General features: G+C 31.1%; 2 protein-coding genes, 1 long non-coding RNA gene and 2 other non-coding genes across 12 annotated transcripts; 2 read left to right on the top strand and 3 right to left on the bottom strand.

The window, feature by feature from the left end:
- Window positions 1–11: 11 nt before the first annotated feature.
- Window positions 12–1353, bottom strand: LOC101205425 (transcription factor WER). The gene is made up of 3 exons (XM_004139361.3): window positions 1196–1353; window positions 846–975; window positions 12–740 (listed from the first exon to the last, which is right to left on the bottom strand). The coding sequence occupies exons 1-3, from the start codon at window positions 1323–1325 to the stop codon at window positions 275–277; spliced, it is 726 nt and encodes a 241-aa protein (XP_004139409.1). The 5' UTR covers window positions 1326–1353; the 3' UTR covers window positions 12–274.
- Window positions 253–5993, top strand: LOC105434542. Of its 3 annotated transcripts, none has more exons than XR_968621.2 (5): window positions 253–393; window positions 656–798; window positions 1347–1567; window positions 2894–3048; window positions 3188–5993. It is a non-coding gene; the product is annotated as an uncharacterized LOC105434542 (long non-coding RNA). The 3 variants fall into 3 exon arrangements; XR_004214489.1 differs by having other exon boundaries at window positions 286–402; window positions 2898–3048; XR_968622.2 differs by having other exon boundaries at window positions 286–402.
- Window positions 5994–13462: 7469 nt separating this feature from the next.
- On the bottom strand, window positions 13463–13534 carry TRNAQ-UUG. Its single transcript has one exon. It is a non-coding gene; the product is annotated as a tRNA-Gln (tRNA).
- A 656-nt stretch (window positions 13535–14190) lies between these two features.
- TRNAQ-UUG lies at window positions 14191–14261 on the bottom strand. Its single transcript has one exon. It is a non-coding gene; the product is annotated as a tRNA-Gln (tRNA).
- A 1407-nt stretch (window positions 14262–15668) lies between these two features.
- Window positions 15669–24481, top strand: LOC101218209 (topless-related protein 4). Of its 6 annotated transcripts, none has more exons than XM_004139250.3 (26): window positions 15669–15850; window positions 15981–16106; window positions 16201–16380; window positions 16482–16595; window positions 16725–16883; window positions 17000–17177; window positions 17278–17401; window positions 17744–17856; window positions 18347–18515; window positions 18642–18751; window positions 18850–18919; window positions 19069–19142; window positions 19276–19371; window positions 19458–19553; window positions 20342–20469; window positions 20584–20818; window positions 20906–21070; window positions 21151–21246; window positions 21386–21532; window positions 22030–22140; window positions 22229–22408; window positions 22577–22705; window positions 22799–22894; window positions 23020–23208; window positions 23353–23519; window positions 23711–24481. In XM_004139250.3, exons 2-26 carry the CDS (start codon window positions 16027–16029, stop codon window positions 23907–23909), a joined length of 3405 nt encoding a protein of 1134 aa, XP_004139298.2. In that variant the 5' UTR covers window positions 15669–15850; window positions 15981–16026; the 3' UTR covers window positions 23910–24481. The 6 variants fall into 6 exon arrangements, with proteins under 6 accessions (XP_004139298.2, XP_011648693.2, XP_011648690.2 ...); XM_011650391.2 differs by having other exon boundaries at window positions 17741–17856; XM_011650388.2 differs by having other exon boundaries at window positions 17741–17856; window positions 23708–24481.
- Window positions 24482–25344: the final 863 nt, after the last annotated feature.

Raw genomic sequence — 25344 nt, 5'->3', positions numbered from 1 at the left:
ATAACGATATCTATAATATAATAGCCGTGTTCGGCTTCCGTGCTGTAAAATTTGGTAGATTCCAAGATGTTTTTTGAAAATGCAGTTCTGATTGCTACATAACAATGTGTAAAGTTGCTCAAAAGGTACAGGAAAAGGTTGCATGGAATTTGAAGCTATGGTTCTGAATGTTAAACAGAGCTGGTGCAATTTTACCATCTTACTGGTTGGAAAAGAATAAGGATTTTGACAATAAGAAGCCTACCTGAGCGTGGGGTTTCTAATGAATCACAAGTTACATGTTATCCAGTGATGCATCAACACTACTGCATCCAAATGCTTCAAACAGGAAGAAGGGATCAAGGTGGTCAAAGTAAGGCTCGTCGTCAAAATTAAACGTCGTGTTATTTGCAGGTATCATTGGTGAGTTTATATTGTAATGAGAACTTGTTATGTCATCCATATTCCAAGGATCTTGCTTTTCTCTGTTCTCTTCCTGGTTCCTTCTCTGTATATCGTGAGCCAAATCTGTCCCGTTGTCACTGCAAATTGGTGGTTGAGGATAATAAATCTGATTGATAACTTTCTTTTGCTTCTTATTATTCCCATCATCGCTGTTGTTGTCATCATTTTTCTTACAGCTGTTAGAGTTATTGGCTTTTCTTTTATCCTGCAGGCCATTCTTGTTTAAATGGGTATTCCAGTAGTTCTTCACCTCATTATCAGTTCGACCTGGAAGCCGACCGGCAATCAATGACCATCTGATGGAAGAAGTAACAGAGTTGAAACCAAACATTCAGCAAGTTTGCTCTCTTTACTGTAAGTAATGATTAAGTTTTGTAGAGGTTAATGCAATACAAACTGACCTGTTGCCTAGAAGTTTATGCATACGGATAATTAGATCCTCTTCCTCTTTGGACATCCCCCCACGTTTTATATTAGGCCGGAGGTAATTCTTCCATCTCAGCCTGCAGCTTTTCGCTCCTCGCATCAAACCTGAGAGATGGGGAGAGGAACACCCACACACACGCACACAGATGTGAACACTATAATTCCTGATATGTTTATGCAGCATTTTTTTAAAAATTCGTTCATCTTTGTCCCACTGTGTTCTATAGAGTTCTGGGAACGATGAACTGTAGCTTATATAGTATTACTGTCGCGTGCACGTTTTATATCAGTTAATCTATAGATTTTTGGATTCAATTTCTTTTACCTGATTCCTGGGAGACAATCGCCCAATTCCCTTCACCATGAGTTTCCACATAGCTTCTGAGGATCAAATCTTCTTCTGGTTTCCACAAGTTTTTCTTGGGCTGTTGCTTCATCGCTTTACTCTCCTCCATCACTTTTCTTCTTCTTTTCAGGTTGGTGACAATACAACTTACAGAGTGTAATGATGGTTAGCATGATTGTATTCTTCATATATATGACAGAAAAATGGGCTCCCGGCACTGTCATATATTACCCGCAGAATGTTGCAATGTTGGGTCATGCATGCATTATCATTACTCTCTTTGCGCTGGTGGATTGACGTGAGGGCCCTGGTTTGCTAAAAGCTTATCTGCCTACTTCTCAATCAAGACAGGTAACTCTCTCTCCATTCTTGGTAGAAAGATTATTGAGCCTAGTTGCTAAAATAATAATATTTTCAGAGTACAAAAAAGAGGGAAGTCTATTTTGGCCATTGCCCTTATCGACAAGAGTTATTCATTAAACAAAATGGTTTTGTCATGAGTTTTTGAAAGACAGCTAGTTTGTTCCGTAACTTTATCAGTGAGCGTCGGGGCAGCTTACACACCTCAACTAATATCTGGTGTTAGGAAAATAGTGGAATATTTAATCCTAGACGAGTGACCACCGTGAATTGAACCTATAACAAGTTATGATCCAGTATCCAAAAGTTTTGTAGTTTTTGGATTCAAGAATGTTTCTAACAGGGATATTTCGAACCAAAGATTTGTGAGGGGATAAATAAGCGCAATGATTGTTCATATGTGGATGGGAATAGGGCTTTTTTAATAAATAATAAAAGAATGGCTGTTTGTTTTGTTTATTTTTCCCCCTTTTCTTGGTTTACTTCTAACTTTTAGTTTTTACTTGAAAGTTGGAAATGGGACAAAAGCTTTATTATTTCTCATTGTTTGGTTTCCGGTTAGAATGACGTGATTTTTTTTTTTTTGGGGGAGGGGGGGGGGGGGGGGGGGGGGGGGGAGTTAATGAGAAATGAGAATTATTGGTATATACACCCAGACAAAACGGATAAACTTGAGTTTGTTTTTACATGAATATTTTTAATATTTTGTTTTATAGAACACTTTAAATGACTTAGAAATTAATATGTGATTTAATCTTTGTTAATTAAATTGTTCATTTAATAAATTTAAGTACATTCTCCATATATGACTATTAACAAGTACATAAAAATAATTTTGCAAAGAAAAAAAAAGCATAAGAAAGTGTATTTTAAATGACTTAGAAAAGAGTTTTTCAAAATTTTATTTTTATTTGAACACTTTAGAAAAAAAAAAACTTCTTTTGGTTTAAAATTTTATTTTGAAATATTTGTATATACAAGTTTTTTTGTTTGTTATATATATACTAAAATGTTTTTGTTAAAAAAAAAAATAAATTGATTGGTGGTGGTCGGCGGTTGATTGACAATGATCACCGGATATTAGCTCACCCTTCAAATTCTTTTATATCACATCGGATGGACTTTGTATTTCAAGTTTGGTGACTGATGGCGGGGAAAGTTCTTTCTAAAATTTGAAGATTAAAAAGAAAAATAATAAAGACGACAATGAGAATAAGTAAAAATAACATTTTCTTTTTTGAAAAAAGAAAATGTCAAGAACGACAATGAAATTTTAGAGCCTTTTTCATTTTTATTATTATTGTCGGTCATGTGAAGGAAGGTACTACTAACTAGACTAGAGCCACTACTACCTGGAGGGCTTAAGTATTTATCAAGCTTTCATAAGTGAGAGGCAGTCAGATGGAAGAAAAACAATGGCAGCTTTTGCTGGAGGAAGCAGGCAAGCAGCCAAGTGAGTCATAAGCCGTGAGGTACGTACAAGTCTGAAAAGAAAAAAATATAAATACATAATTGAAGTTTTCTGTGTGACCATTAGCATAAGATGAAGACTGCGACAGAATAGACTGATATGATTTCTCACTTATTTATTTTTCTTTTTTCTATTGACAGGCAGCAGCATATTGTAAAGATTCCATATCCCTTCATTAAGCTACAGCCTATCCAGTGCTGTCTCTCATCACTGGGATTTCTTTTTCCCTCCTTTTGCATCTGTCTTCTTGCCTTTTCTGCCCTGTTTCTCCATATCAGGTTCATCTACACACACTCTCATTTCCACTTAATCATTAACGTTTCCAAATATCGGGTTAATAAGGATTGGCCTGTTTCTTGTTTGTTGTTTTTTCTTAGTAATGGTAGTGTGTGAAAGGGAATTTGATAACTTTATATATTGTTTAATTATGGTTTTGAATTCTGTTTTGTGTCTTTGAAAGGACGTTGAACTTCAAAATCGTTTTAATAGGGTCCTTGAACTTTGATTTTTTCTTTAGGGGAAGGGGTGTAAGGGATTTTGATAACTATTTATAAACAGTTTTGTTTAGCAGTAAACTACAGATTTACTGGAATTTTGAAGTGTCTTAAAAAAGATGTGTAGGTTTTTTTATTTTTAATTTTGTGTTTATAAGGAGGTTTTCTTTATAAATGTTTAATAAGTTTTAAGAGGGGTGTAAGGGATTTTGATAGCTATTTCTTATTTATGGTTTTTTTTAAAAAAAAAAAGTATCAAGTTTGTGAGGATTTTTTATGGCTGTTGATGTCTTTAAAGTTGTTGAACTTTGAAATTTCAGACCCTTTCATGAGTAAAAGATGTTTCATTTTGAACCATTTTCCTTGTTTCTTTAATAACAAGATCACAGCGATGAGGGGCACAGCACAGTGATGGGTTAATGGGTTTATGAACAAATAAAAGTTTAATTTCAAAAAGGCACATATTAAATTCTTAAATTTGTCCTTTATTTATTTTTTTTATTTTTCTGTAAGAGAGGTGAAGGGATTTTGATAACTATTTTAATATTTTTGGTTTTTTGTTTTGTTTTGTTTAAGGTGAAAGAAGGGTTTGAATAATTTGTTCTCATTCCAGAAAAAACATGGAAAAATATTTTATTATTTTTCTTTTTTTGAAAAACATAAGAAACTGTCTACATCTGCACTCTTGATTTTTAAGTAATTTTCACTAATGATTAGTCTATGAGAACAAAAAATGGAGCATCAGAAAGAATTCAGAGGGAGGTGTAAAATATTGAGATCTAAAGGACCAAAAAGAAAATTCCAAACTGAATTGCGTCAGGTCTAAAATTTTGAAATTTAGAGATCAAATAGGAAGTATTCATAACACTCATGGGTTATAAGTGAAATATGTTGAAACGTAAGAACTAGTGGAGCTGATATATGATCAGGTATATTAGGAGTTTAAGGGGTGTTAGAATGCGTGATGTGCAAACGAGGATGGAATATAAAAAAAAAAATAGGATCATGCCGTGAGGAAACAATGTATTACAAATCATATTCAAAATGTCCATTTCAAACATGGGTTATATCACGTTCTAATTTTATTACATTACTCCAATTCTCAGAACTTAGTTAGCACTTATGTTAATTGTATTCTCAATTCGTTTAGAAATTACTTTGGATCAAGTTGACTGCATAATATTAATAGATTTATGAAATTTCAAATACATGGGTTAGAAATAGATTTCCATTCTTTAAACTTCTCACCTTTTCATATTTCATAATCCATACCACACATTCACTTATATTTAGTGTGGCAACCTCAACTCAACCCCCTTTGTCACATATATTTTTCTCCTCTTATCTCTCTCTACTAACTCTTCTCTATATCTTCATCATGCTTTTCGTTTTTTCCTTTTCACACGTACACGTGCATACATACACATGATATTATAACTTATTCTCTTCGTATTATTTTATTTTAAGAATATGAGTAGCATAAGTTTAAGAACCGTTTAAAATATAAAAACTAATTAACTACTTGATAATGATCTCACTTCCTACCTTTAAGCCTTTGATTAGGCATGAATTGGTCTAGTGATGGAAAAAAGTGACATAGTTTCAATGACTAAAAAAAATCATAAGGTTAATTCATATGTACGAATACTCGCACATATAAAAAGAAAAAAGTAATTTTCTATAAATCATAAAAATAGGAATTTGGGGTCGGATTGTATAGAGCCACAGTTAGGTATATACTATCTATCAAAATGCTGTTCAATTATATAACTCTCCTTTACTATTTTTTTTTTCTGCCATGGCATAGAGCTACCTAGTCTTTTCCCTCTGCTCTTTTGTCCCTTCCTTTGCCTTACCCTACTCTATGTTCCAATAGTTACATATTTGGTCTATTTCTATATATATATATCAATCCACACAAATGTGAAAATATTCTTCACTTCAAACATAAACCTTCGTAACTTTGTCGGTCACCATTGGTGATAATTGTCTTAACTTACCATTTGACATAAGATGCCATGAAAAAATCATAAAGCAAAAAATGACTTTTTTTTTCTTTGGACATATAACACATTTCACATGTGTGAAAGCATTTTGTAACTTTGTTGTTTGTGTAAAACAAAGAAACAACAGTATTTTGTCTCATGTACAATTGTTACATGCAAAAAAATACAAGTTAATACCTCAATTGAGTCTTGCAAACAAAAGTGAGAAGAAAAAAAAGAATGTACAGCCAACCAAAAGTTGAACAAACAAAAAGTAAGTACACCTTTTCAAATTGCAAAAAACTTACTTAAAAACTTATCATTGACTCTTTGCAAGTCCGAACTAAACAATTTTAATTTTTAAACGTAGATTTTCTAACTTTACAATAGCTTTACGACCTGGATTGCCTCCATATCCAAGTGAAAATAATGGAAAATTACCACCATATGGCATGTAATGTAAAAAGGCATGAAATTTATTGTTGGTAGAATCCGACACCTTAGAAAAAACAGCTAGCAACTTTTATATGTATCCAATAAGAGCAAAATTTCTAAAGTTTAGAAATGAATGATTTTGACATATTTGTATCTCTTAAGGCTGTGATTCCTTTCATTTTTTTCCTATTAATTCCAACTCTTTTCTCTTTTTTTGGGGGTAAGTTGAGATTCCCTCTGCAAAAGTTAGAAGGGAAAGAAAAAAAAAACTAACAATCATTCTCAAATAGAAGCTTTCAACACAAAGCCCCACCCTCTGATTTTTCTCTTCACTTCTCACCTCTCTCTTCTCAACTTTAATGTGACTCATTTTGTTTCTGTTTGCTGTCACATTCTTTAATTTTTTATTTGGGTTTTTCCCCCTCTTTTTAATTTCTAATTTAGTCTCTAAATTTGCTAGTTATTAGACTCGAAAAACTTTTGTTTGTTGTCTAATAATTAAGCTCGTGGCATTGTGAATCTATCGAATGTGCTTTTTGAAGTTTATATCTAAAGTGATTTTAAATTTTGTTATGTCAAGAACGTATACGATAATTTTAGAAAATTGTTGAAAATGTCATCAAGCTTGGAAACCAAGTAGGATACACATGCACAGTGGTTGAAAGTTGGTCACTAGAGTTGTGATTTAATATTTTGCTTTTATTTGTTTGTTTTTTCTCTTTGGAATGTTTGAACTCTTAGAGGGAATTTGGCCTGTTGATGCTACATTGACTAGAAAGAACCTTGTATATATATATATATATGTACAATATGGACTTTTAAAAAATGGTCCTTTTCCATCACCATCTATATCTTTCTCTTTTTATTCTTTATCTTTTAACCCTAATCTTTCCTTTTTATTCGTTATGGCTATTTTGTTGTTTGATGGGAATATAGATAGATGATTAAATATGTTAATGATGGGAGAAAATGGTATAAAAATAGAAAAGAGAAAGAGAGAGAGAGGTGACAAAATGCAGAGAAGTTAAGAGTCAGAGTTTGATTCTTAAAACAAATGAAAGGGACACAACATTGCCCATGAAAGTCTCAACTTCCCCCCACACCCACTTTGCTTATTATCAAAGCAAATGTTTTTTTTCTTTTCTTCTTCTTTTCCTTTCTTTATTTTTATGGCTATATATATATATATATATATATATTATATATATATAAAGTGAGGGTCAAGAGTCTTAATCAACTTTGGACAACAAATGTATAATGGTGATGTTAACACTACATTTTTGTATCAAAATTGTGGGACAAGTTTTGGTTTTGGTGTGTTGCTACCAATTTTCTCATTAATTTAATGTTGTTTAAGAAACGGGTAGACTTAAAACTTCTCAAAAAAAATATGTTCGTCCAGGTAAAGAAAAAAATACACAAAAGTAGATCAAATTACAGCAAAATTTTCTATATTATTTCATATAGATATTGATAGTCCTATCAGTTATGAAAATTAATAGAAGTTTATTGATATCTATCAATAATATAAACCAATAGAAGTTTGTCATTAATAAAGGTCATATGTTAATTAAATTCGCCTCATGTTGAATGCAGTCATATAAACATAGATAGATCTCGTTAGATATAATATGTAAAAAATGTATACAAACCTTAACCACTAAAACCTTATAATTATAATATGTCTAATATAATTTAATTTGTTCATTGGAACCCACTTTTCTATATAAAACTTGAAATTTATCAAGAACACCAATCTACTTCATTACACAATTGCCAACAATGATTTTAAAAGGTACAACAATCTCAAACTAAAATGACTTGGGAAGAAATAGAATACCTTAAAGACCAATTTGTAATTTAAATAATCTCAAGAAATAAAATTAAAATAACATAATCAAATTAAATAGTAACAATCTCACAACAAATATTCCTTAAAAATAATAAAGAAGAAGAAGAAGAAGAATTGGTATTTGGACCTCTCTTGATGGGTCAATACATTTCATCACCTAATGGGCTCAAATGCATCACGTGTTCCTCACGTGCCCTCTTTTTGGATCAATTTTATAACAAATAAGAAAGGTTATGTTTAGGTTAAATTATATTTGAGGGTAATACTTGTGATTTGGATTACATTTTTATTTGGTCTCTCTAAACATTACTAAACAAAATGAGTAAATTTGTCTATTATTTTCTTTCAAACGAAGTGATATATTTTACTAATTTTATATTCATTTTAGTAGTTCTATCTCTTTCCTTTCTCTTAAAATAACGTTTTGTGTCGGTGACTACTAATATATATCCTATTTACTTTTCATTTTGTAACGCTTGTTTTACTCCGTGATTTGGGAAACAAATTAGGAAGTACAGTAGTAATTCTATCAACATAACTTACTTCCATTTTTTCCTCTTCTTCTCTCGAGATGGGTTAGAACTATTTTGAAAATTGAAAATGACGTTACTATGTCGTAGATAAATTTGACACCATTTCTTCCATAAAAGTGAAAGATGCTCTATAACAACTGTAATGGTAATGTGACGTATCGGAAAATGTTGACGTAATAATGAAAAGAATTTGATGTACTACAAATAAATTCTTCATCTTTTACGGTTTTTTCACTTTTTCAAATATTATTAAATTAAATAAAAATACCTTGTATTTTAATTATTAAATTTTACTATTTTAAATCTCATTTTTATTTTAGTTTAAAGGATGAAAAGATCTAAATATTCTAATTCAAATTTCACCAAAGATAATTACACTTTTAAAAACATCATTCATAGTCCTAATAATTTCCAAACGTTTATCATCCACTTTTGTATTTTACTTCAAGTCATTTAGGCATTTCAATTTTTAGAAAATTATGTTTGGATCCATTATTTTTTCCATCTATTTTTATGATCAACTTTAATTTGAAATATTATTTCACAACATAAACAAAAAAAAAAATCCAATTAGTATACATATATTTAGAAAATTAATTTGGGGTTTTAGAGATAGAAAATTGATTTTTGCATAAAAAGGATGAATATTGAGATGGACACGTCTATAGGGTTTTACTATCCTGTCCATAGCCCCCACTCAATTAACGTGGTCTCGTGTTAGAAAGTTCCATTTTTTTATTCCTCGTGTTAAGTTCAACGTCTTATGAAAAATTTTGTATTTGATATTTTTTTCTAATGAAAAAATAAAACCACGAGAAATATAAGATGAAATAATTTTAAGGTTTTTTAAATTTAAAGTTATTTGAATCTCTCGAATTTAGGATGAATGACGGTGTCAATTAGCACTTAATTAGTTAAGTTCATTTAGACGTTTTAAGTTTTATTTATTTTTCAATCAATTCAAAGGACGACTCTTTCAATAACTATAATAATTAAAATAAAGGTTGTTATATAAATCTAAAAAGAAATGAAATATATTATTTAATCATATCTCTTTATCTAGAATTTTATGATATTTAATTGATCACAGTATTATGTAATAGATTTGAGTTGGTGTTAAGATGTTGACATATGAAATTAAATATATGAATGTTAGTATGACATTTGGGCTTAAAATACATGTGGACTTTCCATTAAAAACAAATAACACACAATGGAAAAGTTGGAAATATCCATCAAACTTCTTGAGATGGACTTTTCCCAAAATTAATACATTTTATTTTCTCTCTCTTTATAGCCCTTTTCCATTTCACAAAAAGAAAAAGAGGATGCTAAAGTTTCAATTATATTCATACTTTTTTGAAAAACTAAAATGGGTTCGTGTGTAAATTCAAATACGGTATAAATAGACACATGCAATAGTCTATCAAAATCTATTATAAATAAACTGTGATATTTTGTCATATGTTATAAATATTGTGATTTATTTTATTATAGTTGAAAATATACCATAAAATATATTTAGGGACTCTTGCAAAAATAGCAAAAATTATTGTTTAAGGATTAATTGAATCATCACATATATATAGTTAATATTCAACCGTATTTTTTATAAGCAAAATAAGGTCCATTGATATTAATATGAGTTCTACTAATGTCTAAGAGAAGTAATTGTATGGTATAAACAAAAAGAGGGTATGGTACGCTACCAATATTGTGAACACATGATCCTTTCTTTCTTTCTATTTTTCTTCCTTTTTTAAGGTAATGAACCCGAACAACAAACAACTTAACCAAACTAGCATTCTCGAGACACCTCAGCAAGCATGAAAGAAAGAAATATGAGCAAATACAAGATGTTGATAAGATAAGATAGTTTTTGATTAAATCTTCCCTTTTTGTTTAACATTACTTTACATTTTTGTTTTAAGATATAAAACAAATATTAATTAGATAAAACTTTAATGGAAAGTCTCTATAAAGTGTGAGCTTATATATATACTTGATATTAGGAAAAGACTATGCAAAAGTATCATTCTATGCATGCAAAAAACAAATAAACTAATTTATCTTTTAAAATTTTATTTTCTCTTCTCATTTGTGACTATTGATTTGTTTATTTTAATTCATTTCTATAAACAACCTTTCTATACTTTGCTACATTTAATTAAAGAAAGAACAACTCGACAAAATTTTGTGTTATAAAATAAGAGGTTTAATAATGAATGATTTGTAATGCATTATTTAGTCTCCATATTTAATTTGATTACCAAATATATAGAGAGAAATCATTTGATCATATTTACATATTAGTCTTAAACACCATTGAAACAGTTTGATTAGTGAAATATAATTAAAATGTCATTAAGTCAATCTCTTTTCTTCCTGGGCCCAACATTGCCATGATTTAGGGTTTCCTTTTCCAACTTTTTTTTCTTCACTATCATTTATAAAACTATACTCATTAAAATTAAATCATGATTATGATAATAATAATAATAATAATAATGTCATTAAAAAAAAGGGTTGAAACATATTCTACATTTATATATATATATATAGAATAACATAATATTTATATCGATAGTAAAAAAAAAAAGTTGGAAATTTACTAATGGTAAAATTTTCTTTTAAAGGAAAAGAAAAAGGTTAGAAATCACCTTACCTAAGAATGAAATATCTTTTTTTCACAAAGTCATTTTGGTAAATTTATATCACAAAGTCATTTTCACAAACTATCTTCATTAAATTTTTTTAGTGTACACCCAACATTGACTTGAAACTTCAAGAAACTGACTTATTTATTTATTTATTTATTTATCCCTTCTTATATATTCAAAATAAATACTCAAATTGTGTGATGCATATTTAAGTAGCAATCATTTTCTTCTCTTTTGCTTTTGGGAATTTCTCAGTAAATAGGAACTTTAATTCCTCAAAAGAAAAAAGAAAAAAACTTCAAATTAGTTATAATAAATAATGATTTTATTTTATTTTTCTTTTGTCCTACTTTAAGGAAAATTCCAACCTCTTTCACATTTGTTCTAAGCCTTTTTTTCCCCCAAACTTTATAAAATAAAATGAGTTGAAAACATATTTATTTTGATTACGTCCACATATATAGTTTTTTTAAAAAAATTATAATGTGTGATTTTCAACATTATCATATACACAAATATTGACTCAACCATTTAAGGTACAAAAATGAATGATGAGGTGAAGAAAGTTATAATTGTAAATATAATAATATCTCAACCATTTAATTTCAGAAATTAGTAATTATATGTAAAAGAAAAAAAAATGGAAATATGAGAGTTTGAAAAAGAAAAAGAATATAAGTAGTATTGTTGTGATTGGCGGTGGAAAGGAAGTGCAGGGTTGTTAGAGTAGAGGGGGATGTAGTGGAAAAATTGATTAGATTTGGAAGCGTTGTTTTAAAATGAAAATAGAGAGACTGAGACTCACACATGCACTTATCTCTATCGCCTTTTTTTTCTCACGATATGATACAATGCGAGAATGAGAAAGAGAAAGGGGTGTGTGTGTGTAGTCTGTAGTGTGTGTTGTTGCCTTATTTTTAGCATACGTTTCTTACACGCTTGTTTCCATGGGCCCCACTAAAGTCATTCATTCCAAATACTTCTTTTTTTTTTTTCCTTTCAATTTCTGCACTCCTCTTCCTGCGAGTACACAATTTCGGTACTCGCCTTCGTTTTTTGTTCTCTTACGTGTCCTTCCTACCTACCACAATTTGGGTTTCACTATCTCCTTGTTTTTTTTAGTTCTTTTTATTTTAATAAATATTTAGAAAATAAATTGAGTTTTTTTATAAAATATAATAAACCACTCAAATATTAATTATTTCGAAAACAAAAAAAAATTTGAACTATGTTGAGTAAAATAGTGTTTGAATTTGGATAGTCATTATCGTTTAGATTTCGATTTTTTATATTCGAAAGAATCGAATAATTCAAAAAAAATAAATAGTAATATAAGAGAGAACAAAAAATTAAGTTGAGAAAGACGATGAAAATGAAAATGAATGACAAACTTGAAATATTTAAAAAATGATTTGATGAGTTTTTCTCATTTTGTTATATATATTTTGATACTTAACTAAAATAAAAATATAATTAATTTTTTCTTTTTAGTGATTTTGTTTTTGTTTGTTTATTTTTTCTATTCTTTTTTTAATGATTATTATTTTTAGTTTGATTGGATTTGTTGAAATAAGTTATATAGTTTTGACTTTTATAAAAAATTAATTTTATCTAGGTGACAAGATTATCTCACTTTCGTTCTTATTTTATTTGTCATTTGATGCAATTTCTTTTCGTATAGTACATAGTGTTATTGAGTCGAATACATGCAAAATGACAAAATTAAACACTGACTATTAAAACTAAACACTTAGATAGATTTAGGGTCAAATTTGATTAAATTAAAAGTTTATGATCCAAACAATTCATACAATCCAACAATACTATAATCAATACTAGCTGATATTATTCCGTTAAAATATTTTGTTCAACTTTTTTATAAATTAAAAAGTTCATCATCGATGATTTTTTTACTTATTCGTATTTAGTATGTTATATACTCTATTATATTGTTATTTCATATTATTAACAATCGTGTCAATTTCCTAAAATAACAAAAAAATAAAAAAACAACAACAATAATTATGTCAATATTAGCTCAACTTTTAGGTTCTTTTTCTAAAGTTAGGTTAGATATACAACAATTTAATAGGAATCAAATTCTATAATAAAAATTGATTCCTAACTTTTAAAATTTTCTTATAATATGAAACTTTATAAATCATAATGTTTTTGAAAAAGGATAACATGATTGAGATATGTAAAAGTTGAAAAAAGAAGGAAAGGAAAAGTAAAGAGAATCCAAAATCAATTCTGTACTAAGAAATGAAATTATGTCTAAAATATTACACACATCTTCTTCATTGCATTGCTAAGATCTACCTTTGTATTTATATATACACAATCCAAAAATGAATAACAATAGCCTTTTAAGTTTTTAAAAATTATATATTTAAGAGAAAATTTATGAAAAAAACTATTGTTTTTTTAAAAAAGATAAATGGTCAAAATTTGATAGGTCCTACCGAGAGTCGAACTCAGGTTGTTGGATTCAAAGTCCAAAGTGCTAACCACTACACCATAGAACCAATTTATTTTTAAAATATTATTACCACGTATAATTTTTAAATTTTTTACTATTGAAAATTAAATTAAAATATTATTTATTCATGTATTTATAACAAGAAAAATGATTTTTTAAGTAATTATAAAGTTAGTATAGATCATGTGAAGTTTGATTTTATATTAATAACAAAATATCACAAACATTTATCTTTAATAATTTAACTTAATAAGTGGCAAGAAAAAATCCATATTTCAAATTGGAAAATATTTGACCATTTATAAAATAGAGGAAAAGATGAAAAAAAATGATTAATAATACTAATAAATGAATGAATTTTTGTTTGTGACAACCATTTTAAATTATTGATCGAGAGAATCTTTGAAATTGTAATAAAATAAATAGTTTGAAAAGAAGGTAAACAATATATTTATATTAAATGCTTTTCTAAATCAAATCAAAGATGATTTACATTCTTTGGTGTAGAATGGTTTGAATTAAACACTTTAGTTGAATAAATTAAATACATATAGAAATGCAATAAATTTAAAACTCATAAATATTAAATAAATTATATAAAATATAATACTAAAAATACGCACGAACATAAATATAATAAAGGAAAATCAAATCAACATAATTTTAATTTTATTACAAGATAAGTGTAGATTTTTTTTTGATAGGTCCTACCGGGAGTCGAACCCAGGTCGTTGGATTCAAAGTCCAAAGTGCTAACCACTACACCATTAACCAATTTATTTTTAAAATCTTATTAGTGCATATAATTTTTTTTAATTTTTATTTCTAGTAAAAATTCATATTGAAAATTAAACTAAAATTTTATTTATTCATGTATTTATAGCAAGATAATTGTTTTTAGCAGGGAACATTTTAAAAAATAGCATAATAAATTAAAATATCTATAAGTTATAACAAAATTTTGGATTATATCCGAATAACATATCAATGACTATCAGTGATAAAATTTGTTATAAGTCGAAAACATTTTTGTAAAACCTACTCTTTTTAAAAATTTTCCTTTTAGTAACTACAGAGTACTAAAGTTTAATTAGATTTATATTAATAATAAAAGAGAAACAAATATCTTGAATAATCGAACCTAATAATACTAATAAATGTTGTTTGTGATTGACATTTTAAATTATTCATCCAATGAACGGTTGAGATTGTATTAAAATAATTGGTTTGAGAAAAAATAGACAATATATTTTTATATTAAATGTTACATAAAATGGTTTGAATTAAACCCAACATATAAAAGAAGCAACAAATTTAAAGCTCCTAAATATTAAATAATTTTTTTTGTGTTAAATTAAAATATTGTTCATTAAGTTGATATATATATTAGATTTTCACACCATACATCTTCTTAAAAGATAGTTTTAAGTATAGTCTGAAATGGACCTAACATTAATCAAGAAATTAATATCTCGTTTTATTTTAGAAATAAACGTTTACTTTAATTCATGCATAATAATTAGACGTTAGTTTTGTATTCATGTAGATTTTAGGAACTTTGACTTGCATGGTATCGACTATGAAATATAAAATATATTAAATTATCCTTTACTTATTTTAGTAGAAAAAAAAATCAAATCAACTTTATTGTCTCTTTTAGGAAGAGATTATCAATCCATATGTAATGAAACTTTTTTATTTTTTGACCATGGTTCCATACTTAAACTTCTATGTTGAAATGTTTTGACTTGTCAAGCTATCAAGCGTCGTTTCGTTTTTTAATATATTTATTTATATGTTATTATTGATATTGAGACGTGATCGTGAGAAATGTAATATAAAAACTCTCTTGTATTTTTTAAAATGAAAAGTGAAGAAAAAAAAAGGAAAAGAAAAGGAAGGAAAGAGAAAGGGTATTTAGGTAAATGGATATTTTGAAGTTAGAAAAATGAGGTTGGTGAAAACGGGGAGAGTAGTCTTGGAAAATCGCGCAAATGCAGCGGAAGATATATACGCAAAGCCTCCTGCCTTATTTAAGACAAAATATAACTATAACTACTTATCAACCACGTCCTTATCACCCAACTTATCAACTGATAATCAATCCCTCTTATTACACTATTATTTATCATCTATCATCTCGTTCTCGGTCGCGCTATTTAATTTGTCCCATTACCTCTCTTTCTTCGCTTCACATCTCTCTCTTCCAAATCCCTAACCCTCTCCTCTTTTCTCTGTATAAAAGCTTCAACCAACACAAACCTTTCAGACACAAAAACCACTCCAACTCTCCGATTTTTCTTACTCTTCCTCCTTTCAACCACTTCCGATCTGACTTCCCTAATCTTGCGCCGAGGAGGAGGTATTCTTTAATTTCTCTCTCTTTCTATTTTTTTTTATTTTTATTTTTTATGTAATTCGTTATTTTTTCAACATCGGATTTCAATTCCGAATTGGAATTTCTGGTAATGTTAATTGATCTGTTTAGCTAGATCGTTTCAGGTTCTTGTTGTTCTTTCCAAAATTGAAGACATAGACATGTCTTCGCTTAGCAGGGAGCTTGTGTTTCTCATACTCCAGTTTCTGGACGAGGAGAAATTCAAGGAGACAGTTCATAAGTATGTTTTATTATTATTTTTTTTTCTTCTTCATGTTGTTAAATTTGTGTGGTGTTGCTAACTTATTATTTTTTTTTTTTGGATGTTGGTGGAGGTTGGAGCAAGAGTCGGGGTTTTTCTTCAATATGAGATATTTTGAAGATATGGTTACGAATGGCGAGTGGGAAGAGGTGGAGAAGTATCTATCTGGGTTTACGAAGGTTGATGACAATAGATACTCCATGAAGATATTTTTTGAAATACGGAAGCAGAAGTATCTTGAAGCTTTAGACAAGTAAAAAAGAAATGGAATTTTGTGGATTTGGTTTATCATGCTGCTTTGTGTTTTTCTTTCTCTTCACCTCAACTATACTAAAGGATAGAATGAAATTGTAGGCGGGATAGAGCGAAAGCTGTGGATATTCTAGTTAAGGATTTGAAAGTGTTTTCGGCGTTTAATGAAGAGCTCTTCAAGGAAATTACACAGTTATTGACTTTGGAGAACTTCAGGTACGAGGTTACTTGATTTGAAAGAAAAAGAAAGTTGTTGCTTGGATTGTGGACCTTTTGTTCCCGAACTTCATTTTACGTCTTTCTCTATCAATGTAATGAAATCTTATGAAATGTGTTGTTTTGCAGAGATAACGAGCAGTTATCGAAGTATGGAGACACCAAGTCTGCTAGGGGTATAATGCTTGCTGAATTGAAAAAATTGATTGAAGCTAATCCACTTTTTCGTGATAAGCTTCAATTTCCAACCTTGAAAAACTCGAGATTGCGGACTTTAATTAATCAGAGGTCTCTACTAATTCTGCCTTTTTGTTGTCTCTCTGTTTTAAGGTCGGCTAATTGTAATAAGTTTTTAAACCTGAATTTAATTATTACGTTTTTTTTTTTCCAAATTGAGAATGCAGTTTAAATTGGCAGCACCAGCTCTGTAAGAATCCAAGACCAAACCCTGACATAAAGACCTTATTCGTTGACCATAGTTGTGGACAACCAAATGGTGCCAGGGCTCCATCTCCTGTGACCAATCCCTTAATGGGGGGTGTTCCGAAGGCTGCAGCCTTTCCTCCCTTGAGTGCGCATGGTGTAAGTTTAGGACATTGTTTTGTTTTATGAATTTTCAAGCCATTAGTTTGTTTCTTGGCCCATGGAGTTTGAAATGCTGGTCCATGTTGTGTGTTTGAAGCCATTTCAGCCTACACCAGCTGCTCTTCCAACTTCTTTAGCTGGATGGATGGCAAATCCGTCCCCTGTGCCTCATCCATCAGCTTCTGCTGCACCTATTGGTCTCAATGCAGCTAATAATGCGGGTAGGATGTGACTCTTCTTCCTTTTTCACCTAGGTGGAGAGGGTATGCACATTTGCACTCTTGCATTTAGTTATGCTGAATATGTATGGCTTGTAGTCTTTGTTCTTGTGCAATTGTGTCATAACATAGAATAAACAAGCTGAAGAAAATGTATAACAAAATAATAATGTGTGGTTTTTTAATATTATTTAAATTGACACTGTTCAACCCCACTCATTGAGATAGTCTGTCTCCAAAGTCATGAAATGCTTGTTAAGTTTCCAAGTTGTACACTTCTTATCTCAAGTTATTTTCTCGTGATGTAATTTCACCCCCTGATTTCTGATGGAAATTTGGTAGCAGCTATTTTAAAGCGACCTAGAACTCCTCCTACCAATAACCCAACTATGGACTATCAAACAGCTGATTCTGAACATGTGTTGAAGCGATCAAGACCATTTGGATTATCTGAAGAGGTACTGCTTAGCTTCATCTTTTTCTTCTTTTTATTTTCTCTCCTAAAAAATGTCTCTTTTCCCTTTTTTCTATGCATCTCAGAGCAAAGCCTTTCGCCTTATCTTGAACTATGATTTTTTCACATCTATTAATGGAAGTGCTTCTCGCCTTATCCATTTAGCGTGGGAGGGAAAAATTGAACATTTCATTTTCTTGTGGGAACTTTCACTTCAAGCTTCAAATTTTGGGTTGAATTTATTAACCACGTTAGCCTGACTTTCCTGATCTTTGTCTGCACATCTTAGAAAGAAATTGTTGTAATTGTGCCTAGGACACATTATGATGCCTGTCATAGTGAAAATATCTTATGTAATAATTTTAGTTATTTCTGGAATTGATTAATCTCAGGAGCTTTCTAAGTTTTTTTTATCTACGTATGTGCTTTACCTGCTATTCTAAACAACTCAAACCTATGTCATTGGTTTTGAACTGCCACATGGTTTATTGCAGGTTACTAATTTACCGGTAAACATTCTTCCTGTTGGATATGGCAACCAAGGTCATGGACAGAGCTCCTATTCTTCTGATGACTTGCCTAAGAATGTTGTTACAACCTTGAGTCAAGGTTCAGTTGTCAAGAGTATGGATTTTCATCCACAACAACAAACTATACTACTTGGTATGTCCCAAATTGCTTTAGAAGCGATATCAACACCCTTTTGTTTTTATGTTGACTGTACTACGCTTGTAGATGCTGGATAAGAGTGCATATCTTACATTCCTTTCAATGTATTTTTGAATTCAGTTGGAACAAACGTGGGCGACGTGATGATCTGGGAGGTTGGTGGTCGTGAAAGGATTGCTATTAGAAATTTTAAAGTTTGGGATCTTGCAGCACGTTCAGTGGCTTTACAGGTTTGGCTTTTGTTGCGTTGCATTGGGCTCCCGTGAAACATTTCTTGTTAGATTTATAGCTGAAAATGCACTTACTGAACTCTTTTGTTTGCTTCTAGGCATCATTGGCCAGTGATTATACTGCATCAATTAATCGTGTAATGTGGAGCCCTGATGGAACACTTTTTGGTGAGTTCAATCTTTGTTTTTTTCTTTTGTTTTTTCCCCCTTTAGTTCTTTGTGCTAAGATAGACTCTTGAGAAACTGTTGTTTTGTTAGAGAAGTATATTCTAAAAAAATTGGTAATTGACTAGTTTAGATTACTTTTCAACATCCAGGTGTTGCATATTCAAAGCATATCGTGCACATATATTCCTATCAGGCTGGTGATGAATTAAGAAACCACTTAGAGGTTCGTGTTGGGGGGAAATCTCGATCAGTTTTTACTCTGTACTTTCAGTATCCAATTGTAACTGCTTAATCCTGATCTTGTTTGCATAATTTTGGTGATTGACGTTCTTTTCTTGTTTAACTTCTAAATACAGATTGAGGCTCATGTTGGCAGTGTCAATGATCTCGCCTTTTCATATCCAAACAAGCAGCTATGCTTAGTTACCTGTGGGGAAGATAGAGTTATTAAGGTTTGTAACGTTTGTTTCTCAGTGACTTTCAGATGACGAGCACAGGGTGGATTTCTTACTAAGAACTATTCTTTCATACTTTGTAGGTGTGGGATGCAGTCACTGGAGTTAAGCAGTTTACTTTTGAGGGCCATGATGCACCTGTGTATTCTATATGCCCACATCACAAGGAGAACATTCAGGTAGTATGAATCTCACTCTTTTCAATTCATGACTTTTTTTGTGAAATGGAGCATTATGTAATTTGTCACAACTGTCAATTTTCTTATTGGAAAAATGGCATCATCTTTGGAAAACTGATCCCAATAAAATTATCAATTCTAAAAATTAGCTCCAGATATCATATAAGTAGTGAAATTCCATGGACCGATCTACTAACCTGGATTTATCTAAGAGAGGGAAATAAAAAAACCCACAAAAGTTCTAGTAGGAATGTGAATAAATTTATTGAGGTTTTTTTGGTTAAGTTTTATGTCTCCCTTTTGGGGTTCTACACTTTTAGGGAACATTTTGCTTATTTCGTCCCCTTTTCTTTGGTGGGGTATTTGTGGGCTTGGTTTAAAGAAAGAAAGAAAACTCTCCAGTTCCTAAGTGCTGGAAACCTCTTTAAACATAACTAAGTGTAGAGTGATGGGTAAACGCTATGATTTCTTTTAGCCAAAAAACTAAAAGTTTACTACGATGTGAAGACAAAAAGTAAAAACATTGAATATTTGAGTCTCTTCTTGAGTTAGCTGTTCATTTTATCCACCCTAACAACAGAGTCACAGACTCACAACCATGTGTATATCTACTTTGTTTTTTTTTTTCTTGAGTTGGGTGTATCGTGTATGCATAACTTTTAATGACTATTTAATTTAGAACACGATATTTGTATGTACCTTCCTATGGGCACAGCATTTTCGTTGTGTATTAGGGTAGACATACTTTAGTAATGTGATTTCTTATTCTCAACTTCCTTTCTTTCTAGTTTATCTTCTCAACAGCAGCTGACGGAAAAATAAAGGCATGGTTATACGATAACATGGGGTCAAGAGTTGACTATGATGCACCAGGCCACTCATCTACTACAATGGCATATAGTGCTGATGGAACGAGGTTTATATGCTAATATTTTACTATTATGGATATTTTTTAATCTAAGTAATAATGTTATCCTTCTAGTTGTTACTTATTCTACAATATTTTTGCTTTTTTATTTTCTACCTATAGGTTGTTTTCTTGCGGGACAAATAAGGATGGAGAATCATACTTGGTTGAGTGGAATGAAAGTGAAGGAGCTGTAAAGCGTACATATCAAGGCCTTGGCAAGCGATCAGTGGGTGTTGTCCAATTTGATACCACCAAAAATCGTTTCTTGGCTGCTGGTGATGATTTCTCTGTTAAATTCTGGGATATGGATAGTGTAAATATTTTAACGAGTATTGATGCCGACGGTGGATTGCCGGTTAGTCATGATATGAGCATTACTTTCGTACTGATCCTAACAATATGCTTGCAGTAAGCTTATCATATTAATTTCCAAAATCCGCAGGCATCCCCATGTATAAGATTTAATAAGGATGGAGTACTATTGGCTGTCTCAACAAACGATAATGGTATCAAGATTCTAGCCAATGCAGAGGGATTTAGGATGCTCCGAACAGTAGAAAATCGTACATTTGATGCTTCTAGAGTTGCTTCTGCTGCTGTTGTGAAGGTATAGTATTTCAAATATTACATATCCTTTGTTTACTTTTCTTTCTCCAGTGGTGATTTTATTCAATCATTTTCCTTTAGGCTCCACCAATAGGTTCATTTGGCCCTCCTGCGGTGTCTGTTGGTATGAGCATTGGAGATCGGACTCCCCCAGTTGCAGCAGCCATGGTTGGAATTGTAAGTGTCTTGTTCACAAGTTTTGTTTATCAATGATGATTGTTATGCTTCTATATTGGATTCGGAACCTAACATGCTTGACATTCATAAGCAGTTTGATAATTCAGTGATTTACCCTTTCTTTTACTGACAATTTCAGAACAATGATAGTCGAAGTTTGGCTGATGTAAAGCCCCGAATTGCTGATGAGTCAGTGGATAAATCTAGGATCTGGAAACTTACAGAAATCAATGAACCAACTCAATGTCGTTCCTTGAGGCTTCCCGATAATCTAACAGCTTCAAGGGTATGGGTCTTGTTCATAAGTATATTTATATAATCACAATAGGTTAAATTGCCATTTTGGTCCCTGTACTTTGAATCTCATTCTAGTTTATTTCTATACTTTAAAATGTTCAAATTTGGTCTATTTACTTATTATAAATCTTAAAGTTAGTCTTATTGTTAGTTTGAAGTTAGTTTTTGTTGAACTAGGCAGAAGATGTCATGAAATACTACGTTCTGTTGATTTCTCCCAGTTTTCTTATAATGGTATCTTACAAGATCAAGCATTCTAATGCACAGCATGTTTTAGTTTTTTATGATCACACTTTTTCCTTGAATACCACCATATTTTTCAATATAATTTATCAAAAAGGTTTTAGAATTCCCTTTTGGAGGCAGCTGGGTTGCGCTGCATTAAGCGAACAATATTATAAAGAAATTTCAACGGATTAATTTCTTTGGTGAAGCACATTTATCTTGGTTTACAATTATGTTTTGATACATTGATTGCTATTTCAGGTTTCGAGATTGATCTATACAAATTCCGGCCTTGCAATATTGGCATTAGCATCTAATGCTGTACATAAGTTATGGAGATGGCAGAGAAATGATCGAAATGTGACGGTAAAGGTATTTGCTTTCTTTATTCATGTCAGATGCATGTACACTATGATTCATTCCTAGAAATCCCCTACTTACGAAATAACGTCGTGTGCAGGCCACAGCTAGCGTAGCGCCACAGCTATGGCAACCACCGAGTGGAATATTGATGACCAACGATATAAGTGATACAAATCCAGAAGATGCTGTCCCATGCTTTGCACTTTCAAAGAATGACTCCTATGTTATGTCTGCCTCAGGAGGGAAAATATCCCTATTCAATATGATGACGTTTAAGGTAGAGTTCATTTTATTGTATACATAACCGACCATGATTGGCATACTTCACAACAAAACTAATGTGTTTGAATAAATGTATTTACATCTTATATTTGGATGAAAAGCTAAATATTTCAAGTAATAAATACGTGTCAGTATTGAAATTAGCCAAATATTTTCAATGCAGACAATGACAACGTTCATGCCCCCACCACCAGCAGCAACATTTTTGGCATTTCACCCCCAGGATAACAATATTATTGCTATAGGCATGGAGGACTCTTCTATTCAGATTTACAACGTTCGAGTTGATGAGGTCAAATTTCGTTAGATTGATCTTTTAGTTTGCAAGTATATGAATTGAAATTGGAGTTCAGATCTTTGATAATCAATAGCTTTCATAATGCAGGTGAAAACCAAGTTAAAAGGTCACCAGAAAAGAATAACTGGCCTTGCCTTCTCGAATCAACTAAATGTTCTTGTATCTTCGGGAGCCGACTCTCAGGTTTGATTTAAAAGTTTTTTTTCGGTTTTATCTACTTTGTGTTTGGAGTTATTGAGCTGCATGGCTCCTTTGTTTCTTTATCCTTTATTGTGTTTATATATTATAATCGTTATTGTTTCTTGTAGCTGTGCGTCTGGAGCACTGATGGATGGGAGAAACAGGTTAACAAATTCTTACAGGTTCCAAGCAGTCGAACAACCGCTCCTCTCGCCGATACACGCGTTCAATTCCACATAGACCAGATACACTTGTTGGCCATTCACGAAACTCAGATAGCCATATATGAAGCACCAAAATTGGAATGCCTTAAGCAGGTATGTAGTATGCAGAACAATGCCATATTCAAGAATCAAGAATCAAGAATCAAGAGCATGTTTTTTTGTTTTTTTATTTTTGTAGTTTGTAGTTTGTAATTTGTATCGTCATTGATCATTTTTGGAACTTATTTTCTTCAACAGTGGGTCCCACGAGAAGCTAGTGGTCCAATCACACATGCCACTTTCTCTTGTGATAGTCAGTCAATCTATGTCAGCTTTGAAGATGGAAGTGTAGGTGTTCTTACTGCTTCGACTCTTCGATTAAGATGTCGAATAAATCCGAACGCTTACTTGTCTTCTAATCCAAGGTGTGTTTATTTATTTTGTAAGATCAGCTCACTTAGACATTGTACCCTTTGGATATTTTCATTTATCAATGAAATTATTTCTTACCCGAAAAGTGAAAAACTCTCTCATACGTGTACTTGTTATCCACAACTTTGTAGTTCTTCATTCACCATTTTTTCTAATCAATTCCATTGTGTCAATTCTTTAGCAGCTTGAGGGTACATCCTCTAGTTATCGCCGCACATCCATCTGAACCCAACCAATTTGCATTGGGACTATCGGATGGCGGTGTCCACGTACTCGAACCATCAGAATCAGAAGGCAAGTGGGGGACCTCTCCTCCAGTTGAAAACGGTGCCGGGCCAAGCACTGCTACGGGTGCTGCAGGTCCTGATCAACCTCAACGATGATGTTGTTGACCATAGGAGATGTTTGTGATTAGAGCAAAAGGCAAATTGCCGAATTAGGTTATGTAGATGTAGGATACATGAATCAATACATGCTAGAAGCTTGTTGTATGTGGCATTGTAGCAAGCAAGCTGTAGCATTGTGCAGTTGGTTTACGTCCACGAAGACTCGGAGATGGCGAGCGAGCAAGCAAGTACGGCATCATAGGGGGAACTCAGAAGATCAGACACAAAACAGGAGAGGTTGATGATGGTTGACGATCGAAGAAATCGATTTTTGTTGTATCAACTGTGGGCTGACTGTTGTGAGATATATCATAATATCTTCTTAGTTAATTTTTTCATTGATTTTTTTTTCTCTCTTTCTTTTATTTTTGGTCTTTAGTCCTTTGTGAGGGATAAGAAAAAAAAAGGATATGGGTAGATAACAATCTGATGTTAATTTTTCTCAGGGTTTCTGTGTTCCTTATAGTTTCGATTTCCACTTTGGCTAATTTGACCATATGTTTGTACATTAACATTATAACAACATCATTTCTTCATTTTCAAATTACTTTTGTACCTCATTGTGTTTAGCCCTAATTTGCATTTGGAACTCTTTTCTAACATCCATTTTTCACCTTCTCGTTTTGCTCTTACACCATCATCATCCTACTCCAACATTACATCCAACAATACCTCTTCCCTATAAGGAGGGACTTCAAAAAGATTTCTATGTTCAAGAGGAGTTGGGATGGACGTTCTGATTATTGAATGATCAAAAATCATTCAACAAATTTATGTCACTAATCGTCTACACTCACGAAGTTCCTAATTTTTATAATATTTTCTATTTTCGACAACATCCTCTTAATGTAAATCAATTAAAAATCACAATTTAGAAAATTAAATATGTTTATCGATTAAAAACCACCCTTCAATCCAAGTCTAGAAAATTTAAGTGATAAAAAAGTGATTGGTTACATAACTATTCTATTCAAAGTTTATATTAAGGGTGCAAATAGGTTGGATTAAAAAAACTTTCTTCGAACAATCCAAATTTTGACAACTCAAATACGATCTATCCAAGGATTATCGAGTTATTTATTTATTTATATTTTATTTTTTAGATATATTTTTTATTAACTTAAAATAATTATATTTGTCCACCATTAACATTAATAACTAAAATTCAAATATCTACTATAAATTTTTTTTAAAAAATCATAAATAATTGTATATATTATATTATATATTTTAATAATATTAGAAATTCAGGTGATGTCAACTCTAATTTTCTTTAAAATGTCACTCGAACTCAACCCAAAAAATATCACTCGAACTCGACCCAAATTCAATCAAACCCTAATTATTTGAGTTGAGTAGTCCGAATTATTTAAATTGTCAGATTATTTGAACAATTCTAGAAGAACTAATATCAACCAAATATTCCCCTTAA

The sequence above is a fragment of the Cucumis sativus genome, chromosome 2, assembly GCF_000004075.3.
Source record: "Cucumis sativus cultivar 9930 chromosome 2, Cucumber_9930_V3, whole genome shotgun sequence".
Taxonomy (NCBI): Eukaryota; Viridiplantae; Streptophyta; class Magnoliopsida; order Cucurbitales; family Cucurbitaceae; genus Cucumis; species Cucumis sativus.
Note: the sequence above shows the minus strand (reverse complement) of the source record. Positions and strands in the feature narration are given on the sequence as shown.

Coding starts and splice junctions, on each gene's coding strand:
- LOC101218209 (XM_011650388.2), top strand. CDS start 16,027: ATGTCTTCGCTTAGCAGGGAGCTTGTGTTTCTCATACTCCAGTTTCTG. Junction 19,143..19,275: donor AATTAAGAAACCACTTAGAG/GTTCGTGTTGGG, acceptor TTCTAAATACAG/ATTGAGGCTCATGTTGGCAG. Junction 20,470..20,583: donor TATAGTGCTGATGGAACGAG/GTTTATATGCTA, acceptor TTCTACCTATAG/GTTGTTTTCTTGCGGGACAA.
- LOC101205425 (XM_004139361.3), bottom strand. CDS start 1,325: ATGGAGGAGAGTAAAGCGATGAAGCAACAGCCCAAGAAAAACTTGTGG. Junction 976..1,195: donor GATTGTCTCCCAGGAATCAG/GTAAAAGAAATT, acceptor CCCATCTCTCAG/GTTTGATGCGAGGAGCGAAA. Junction 741..845: donor CATAAACTTCTAGGCAACAG/GTCAGTTTGTAT, acceptor TTCTTCCATCAG/ATGGTCATTGATTGCCGGTC.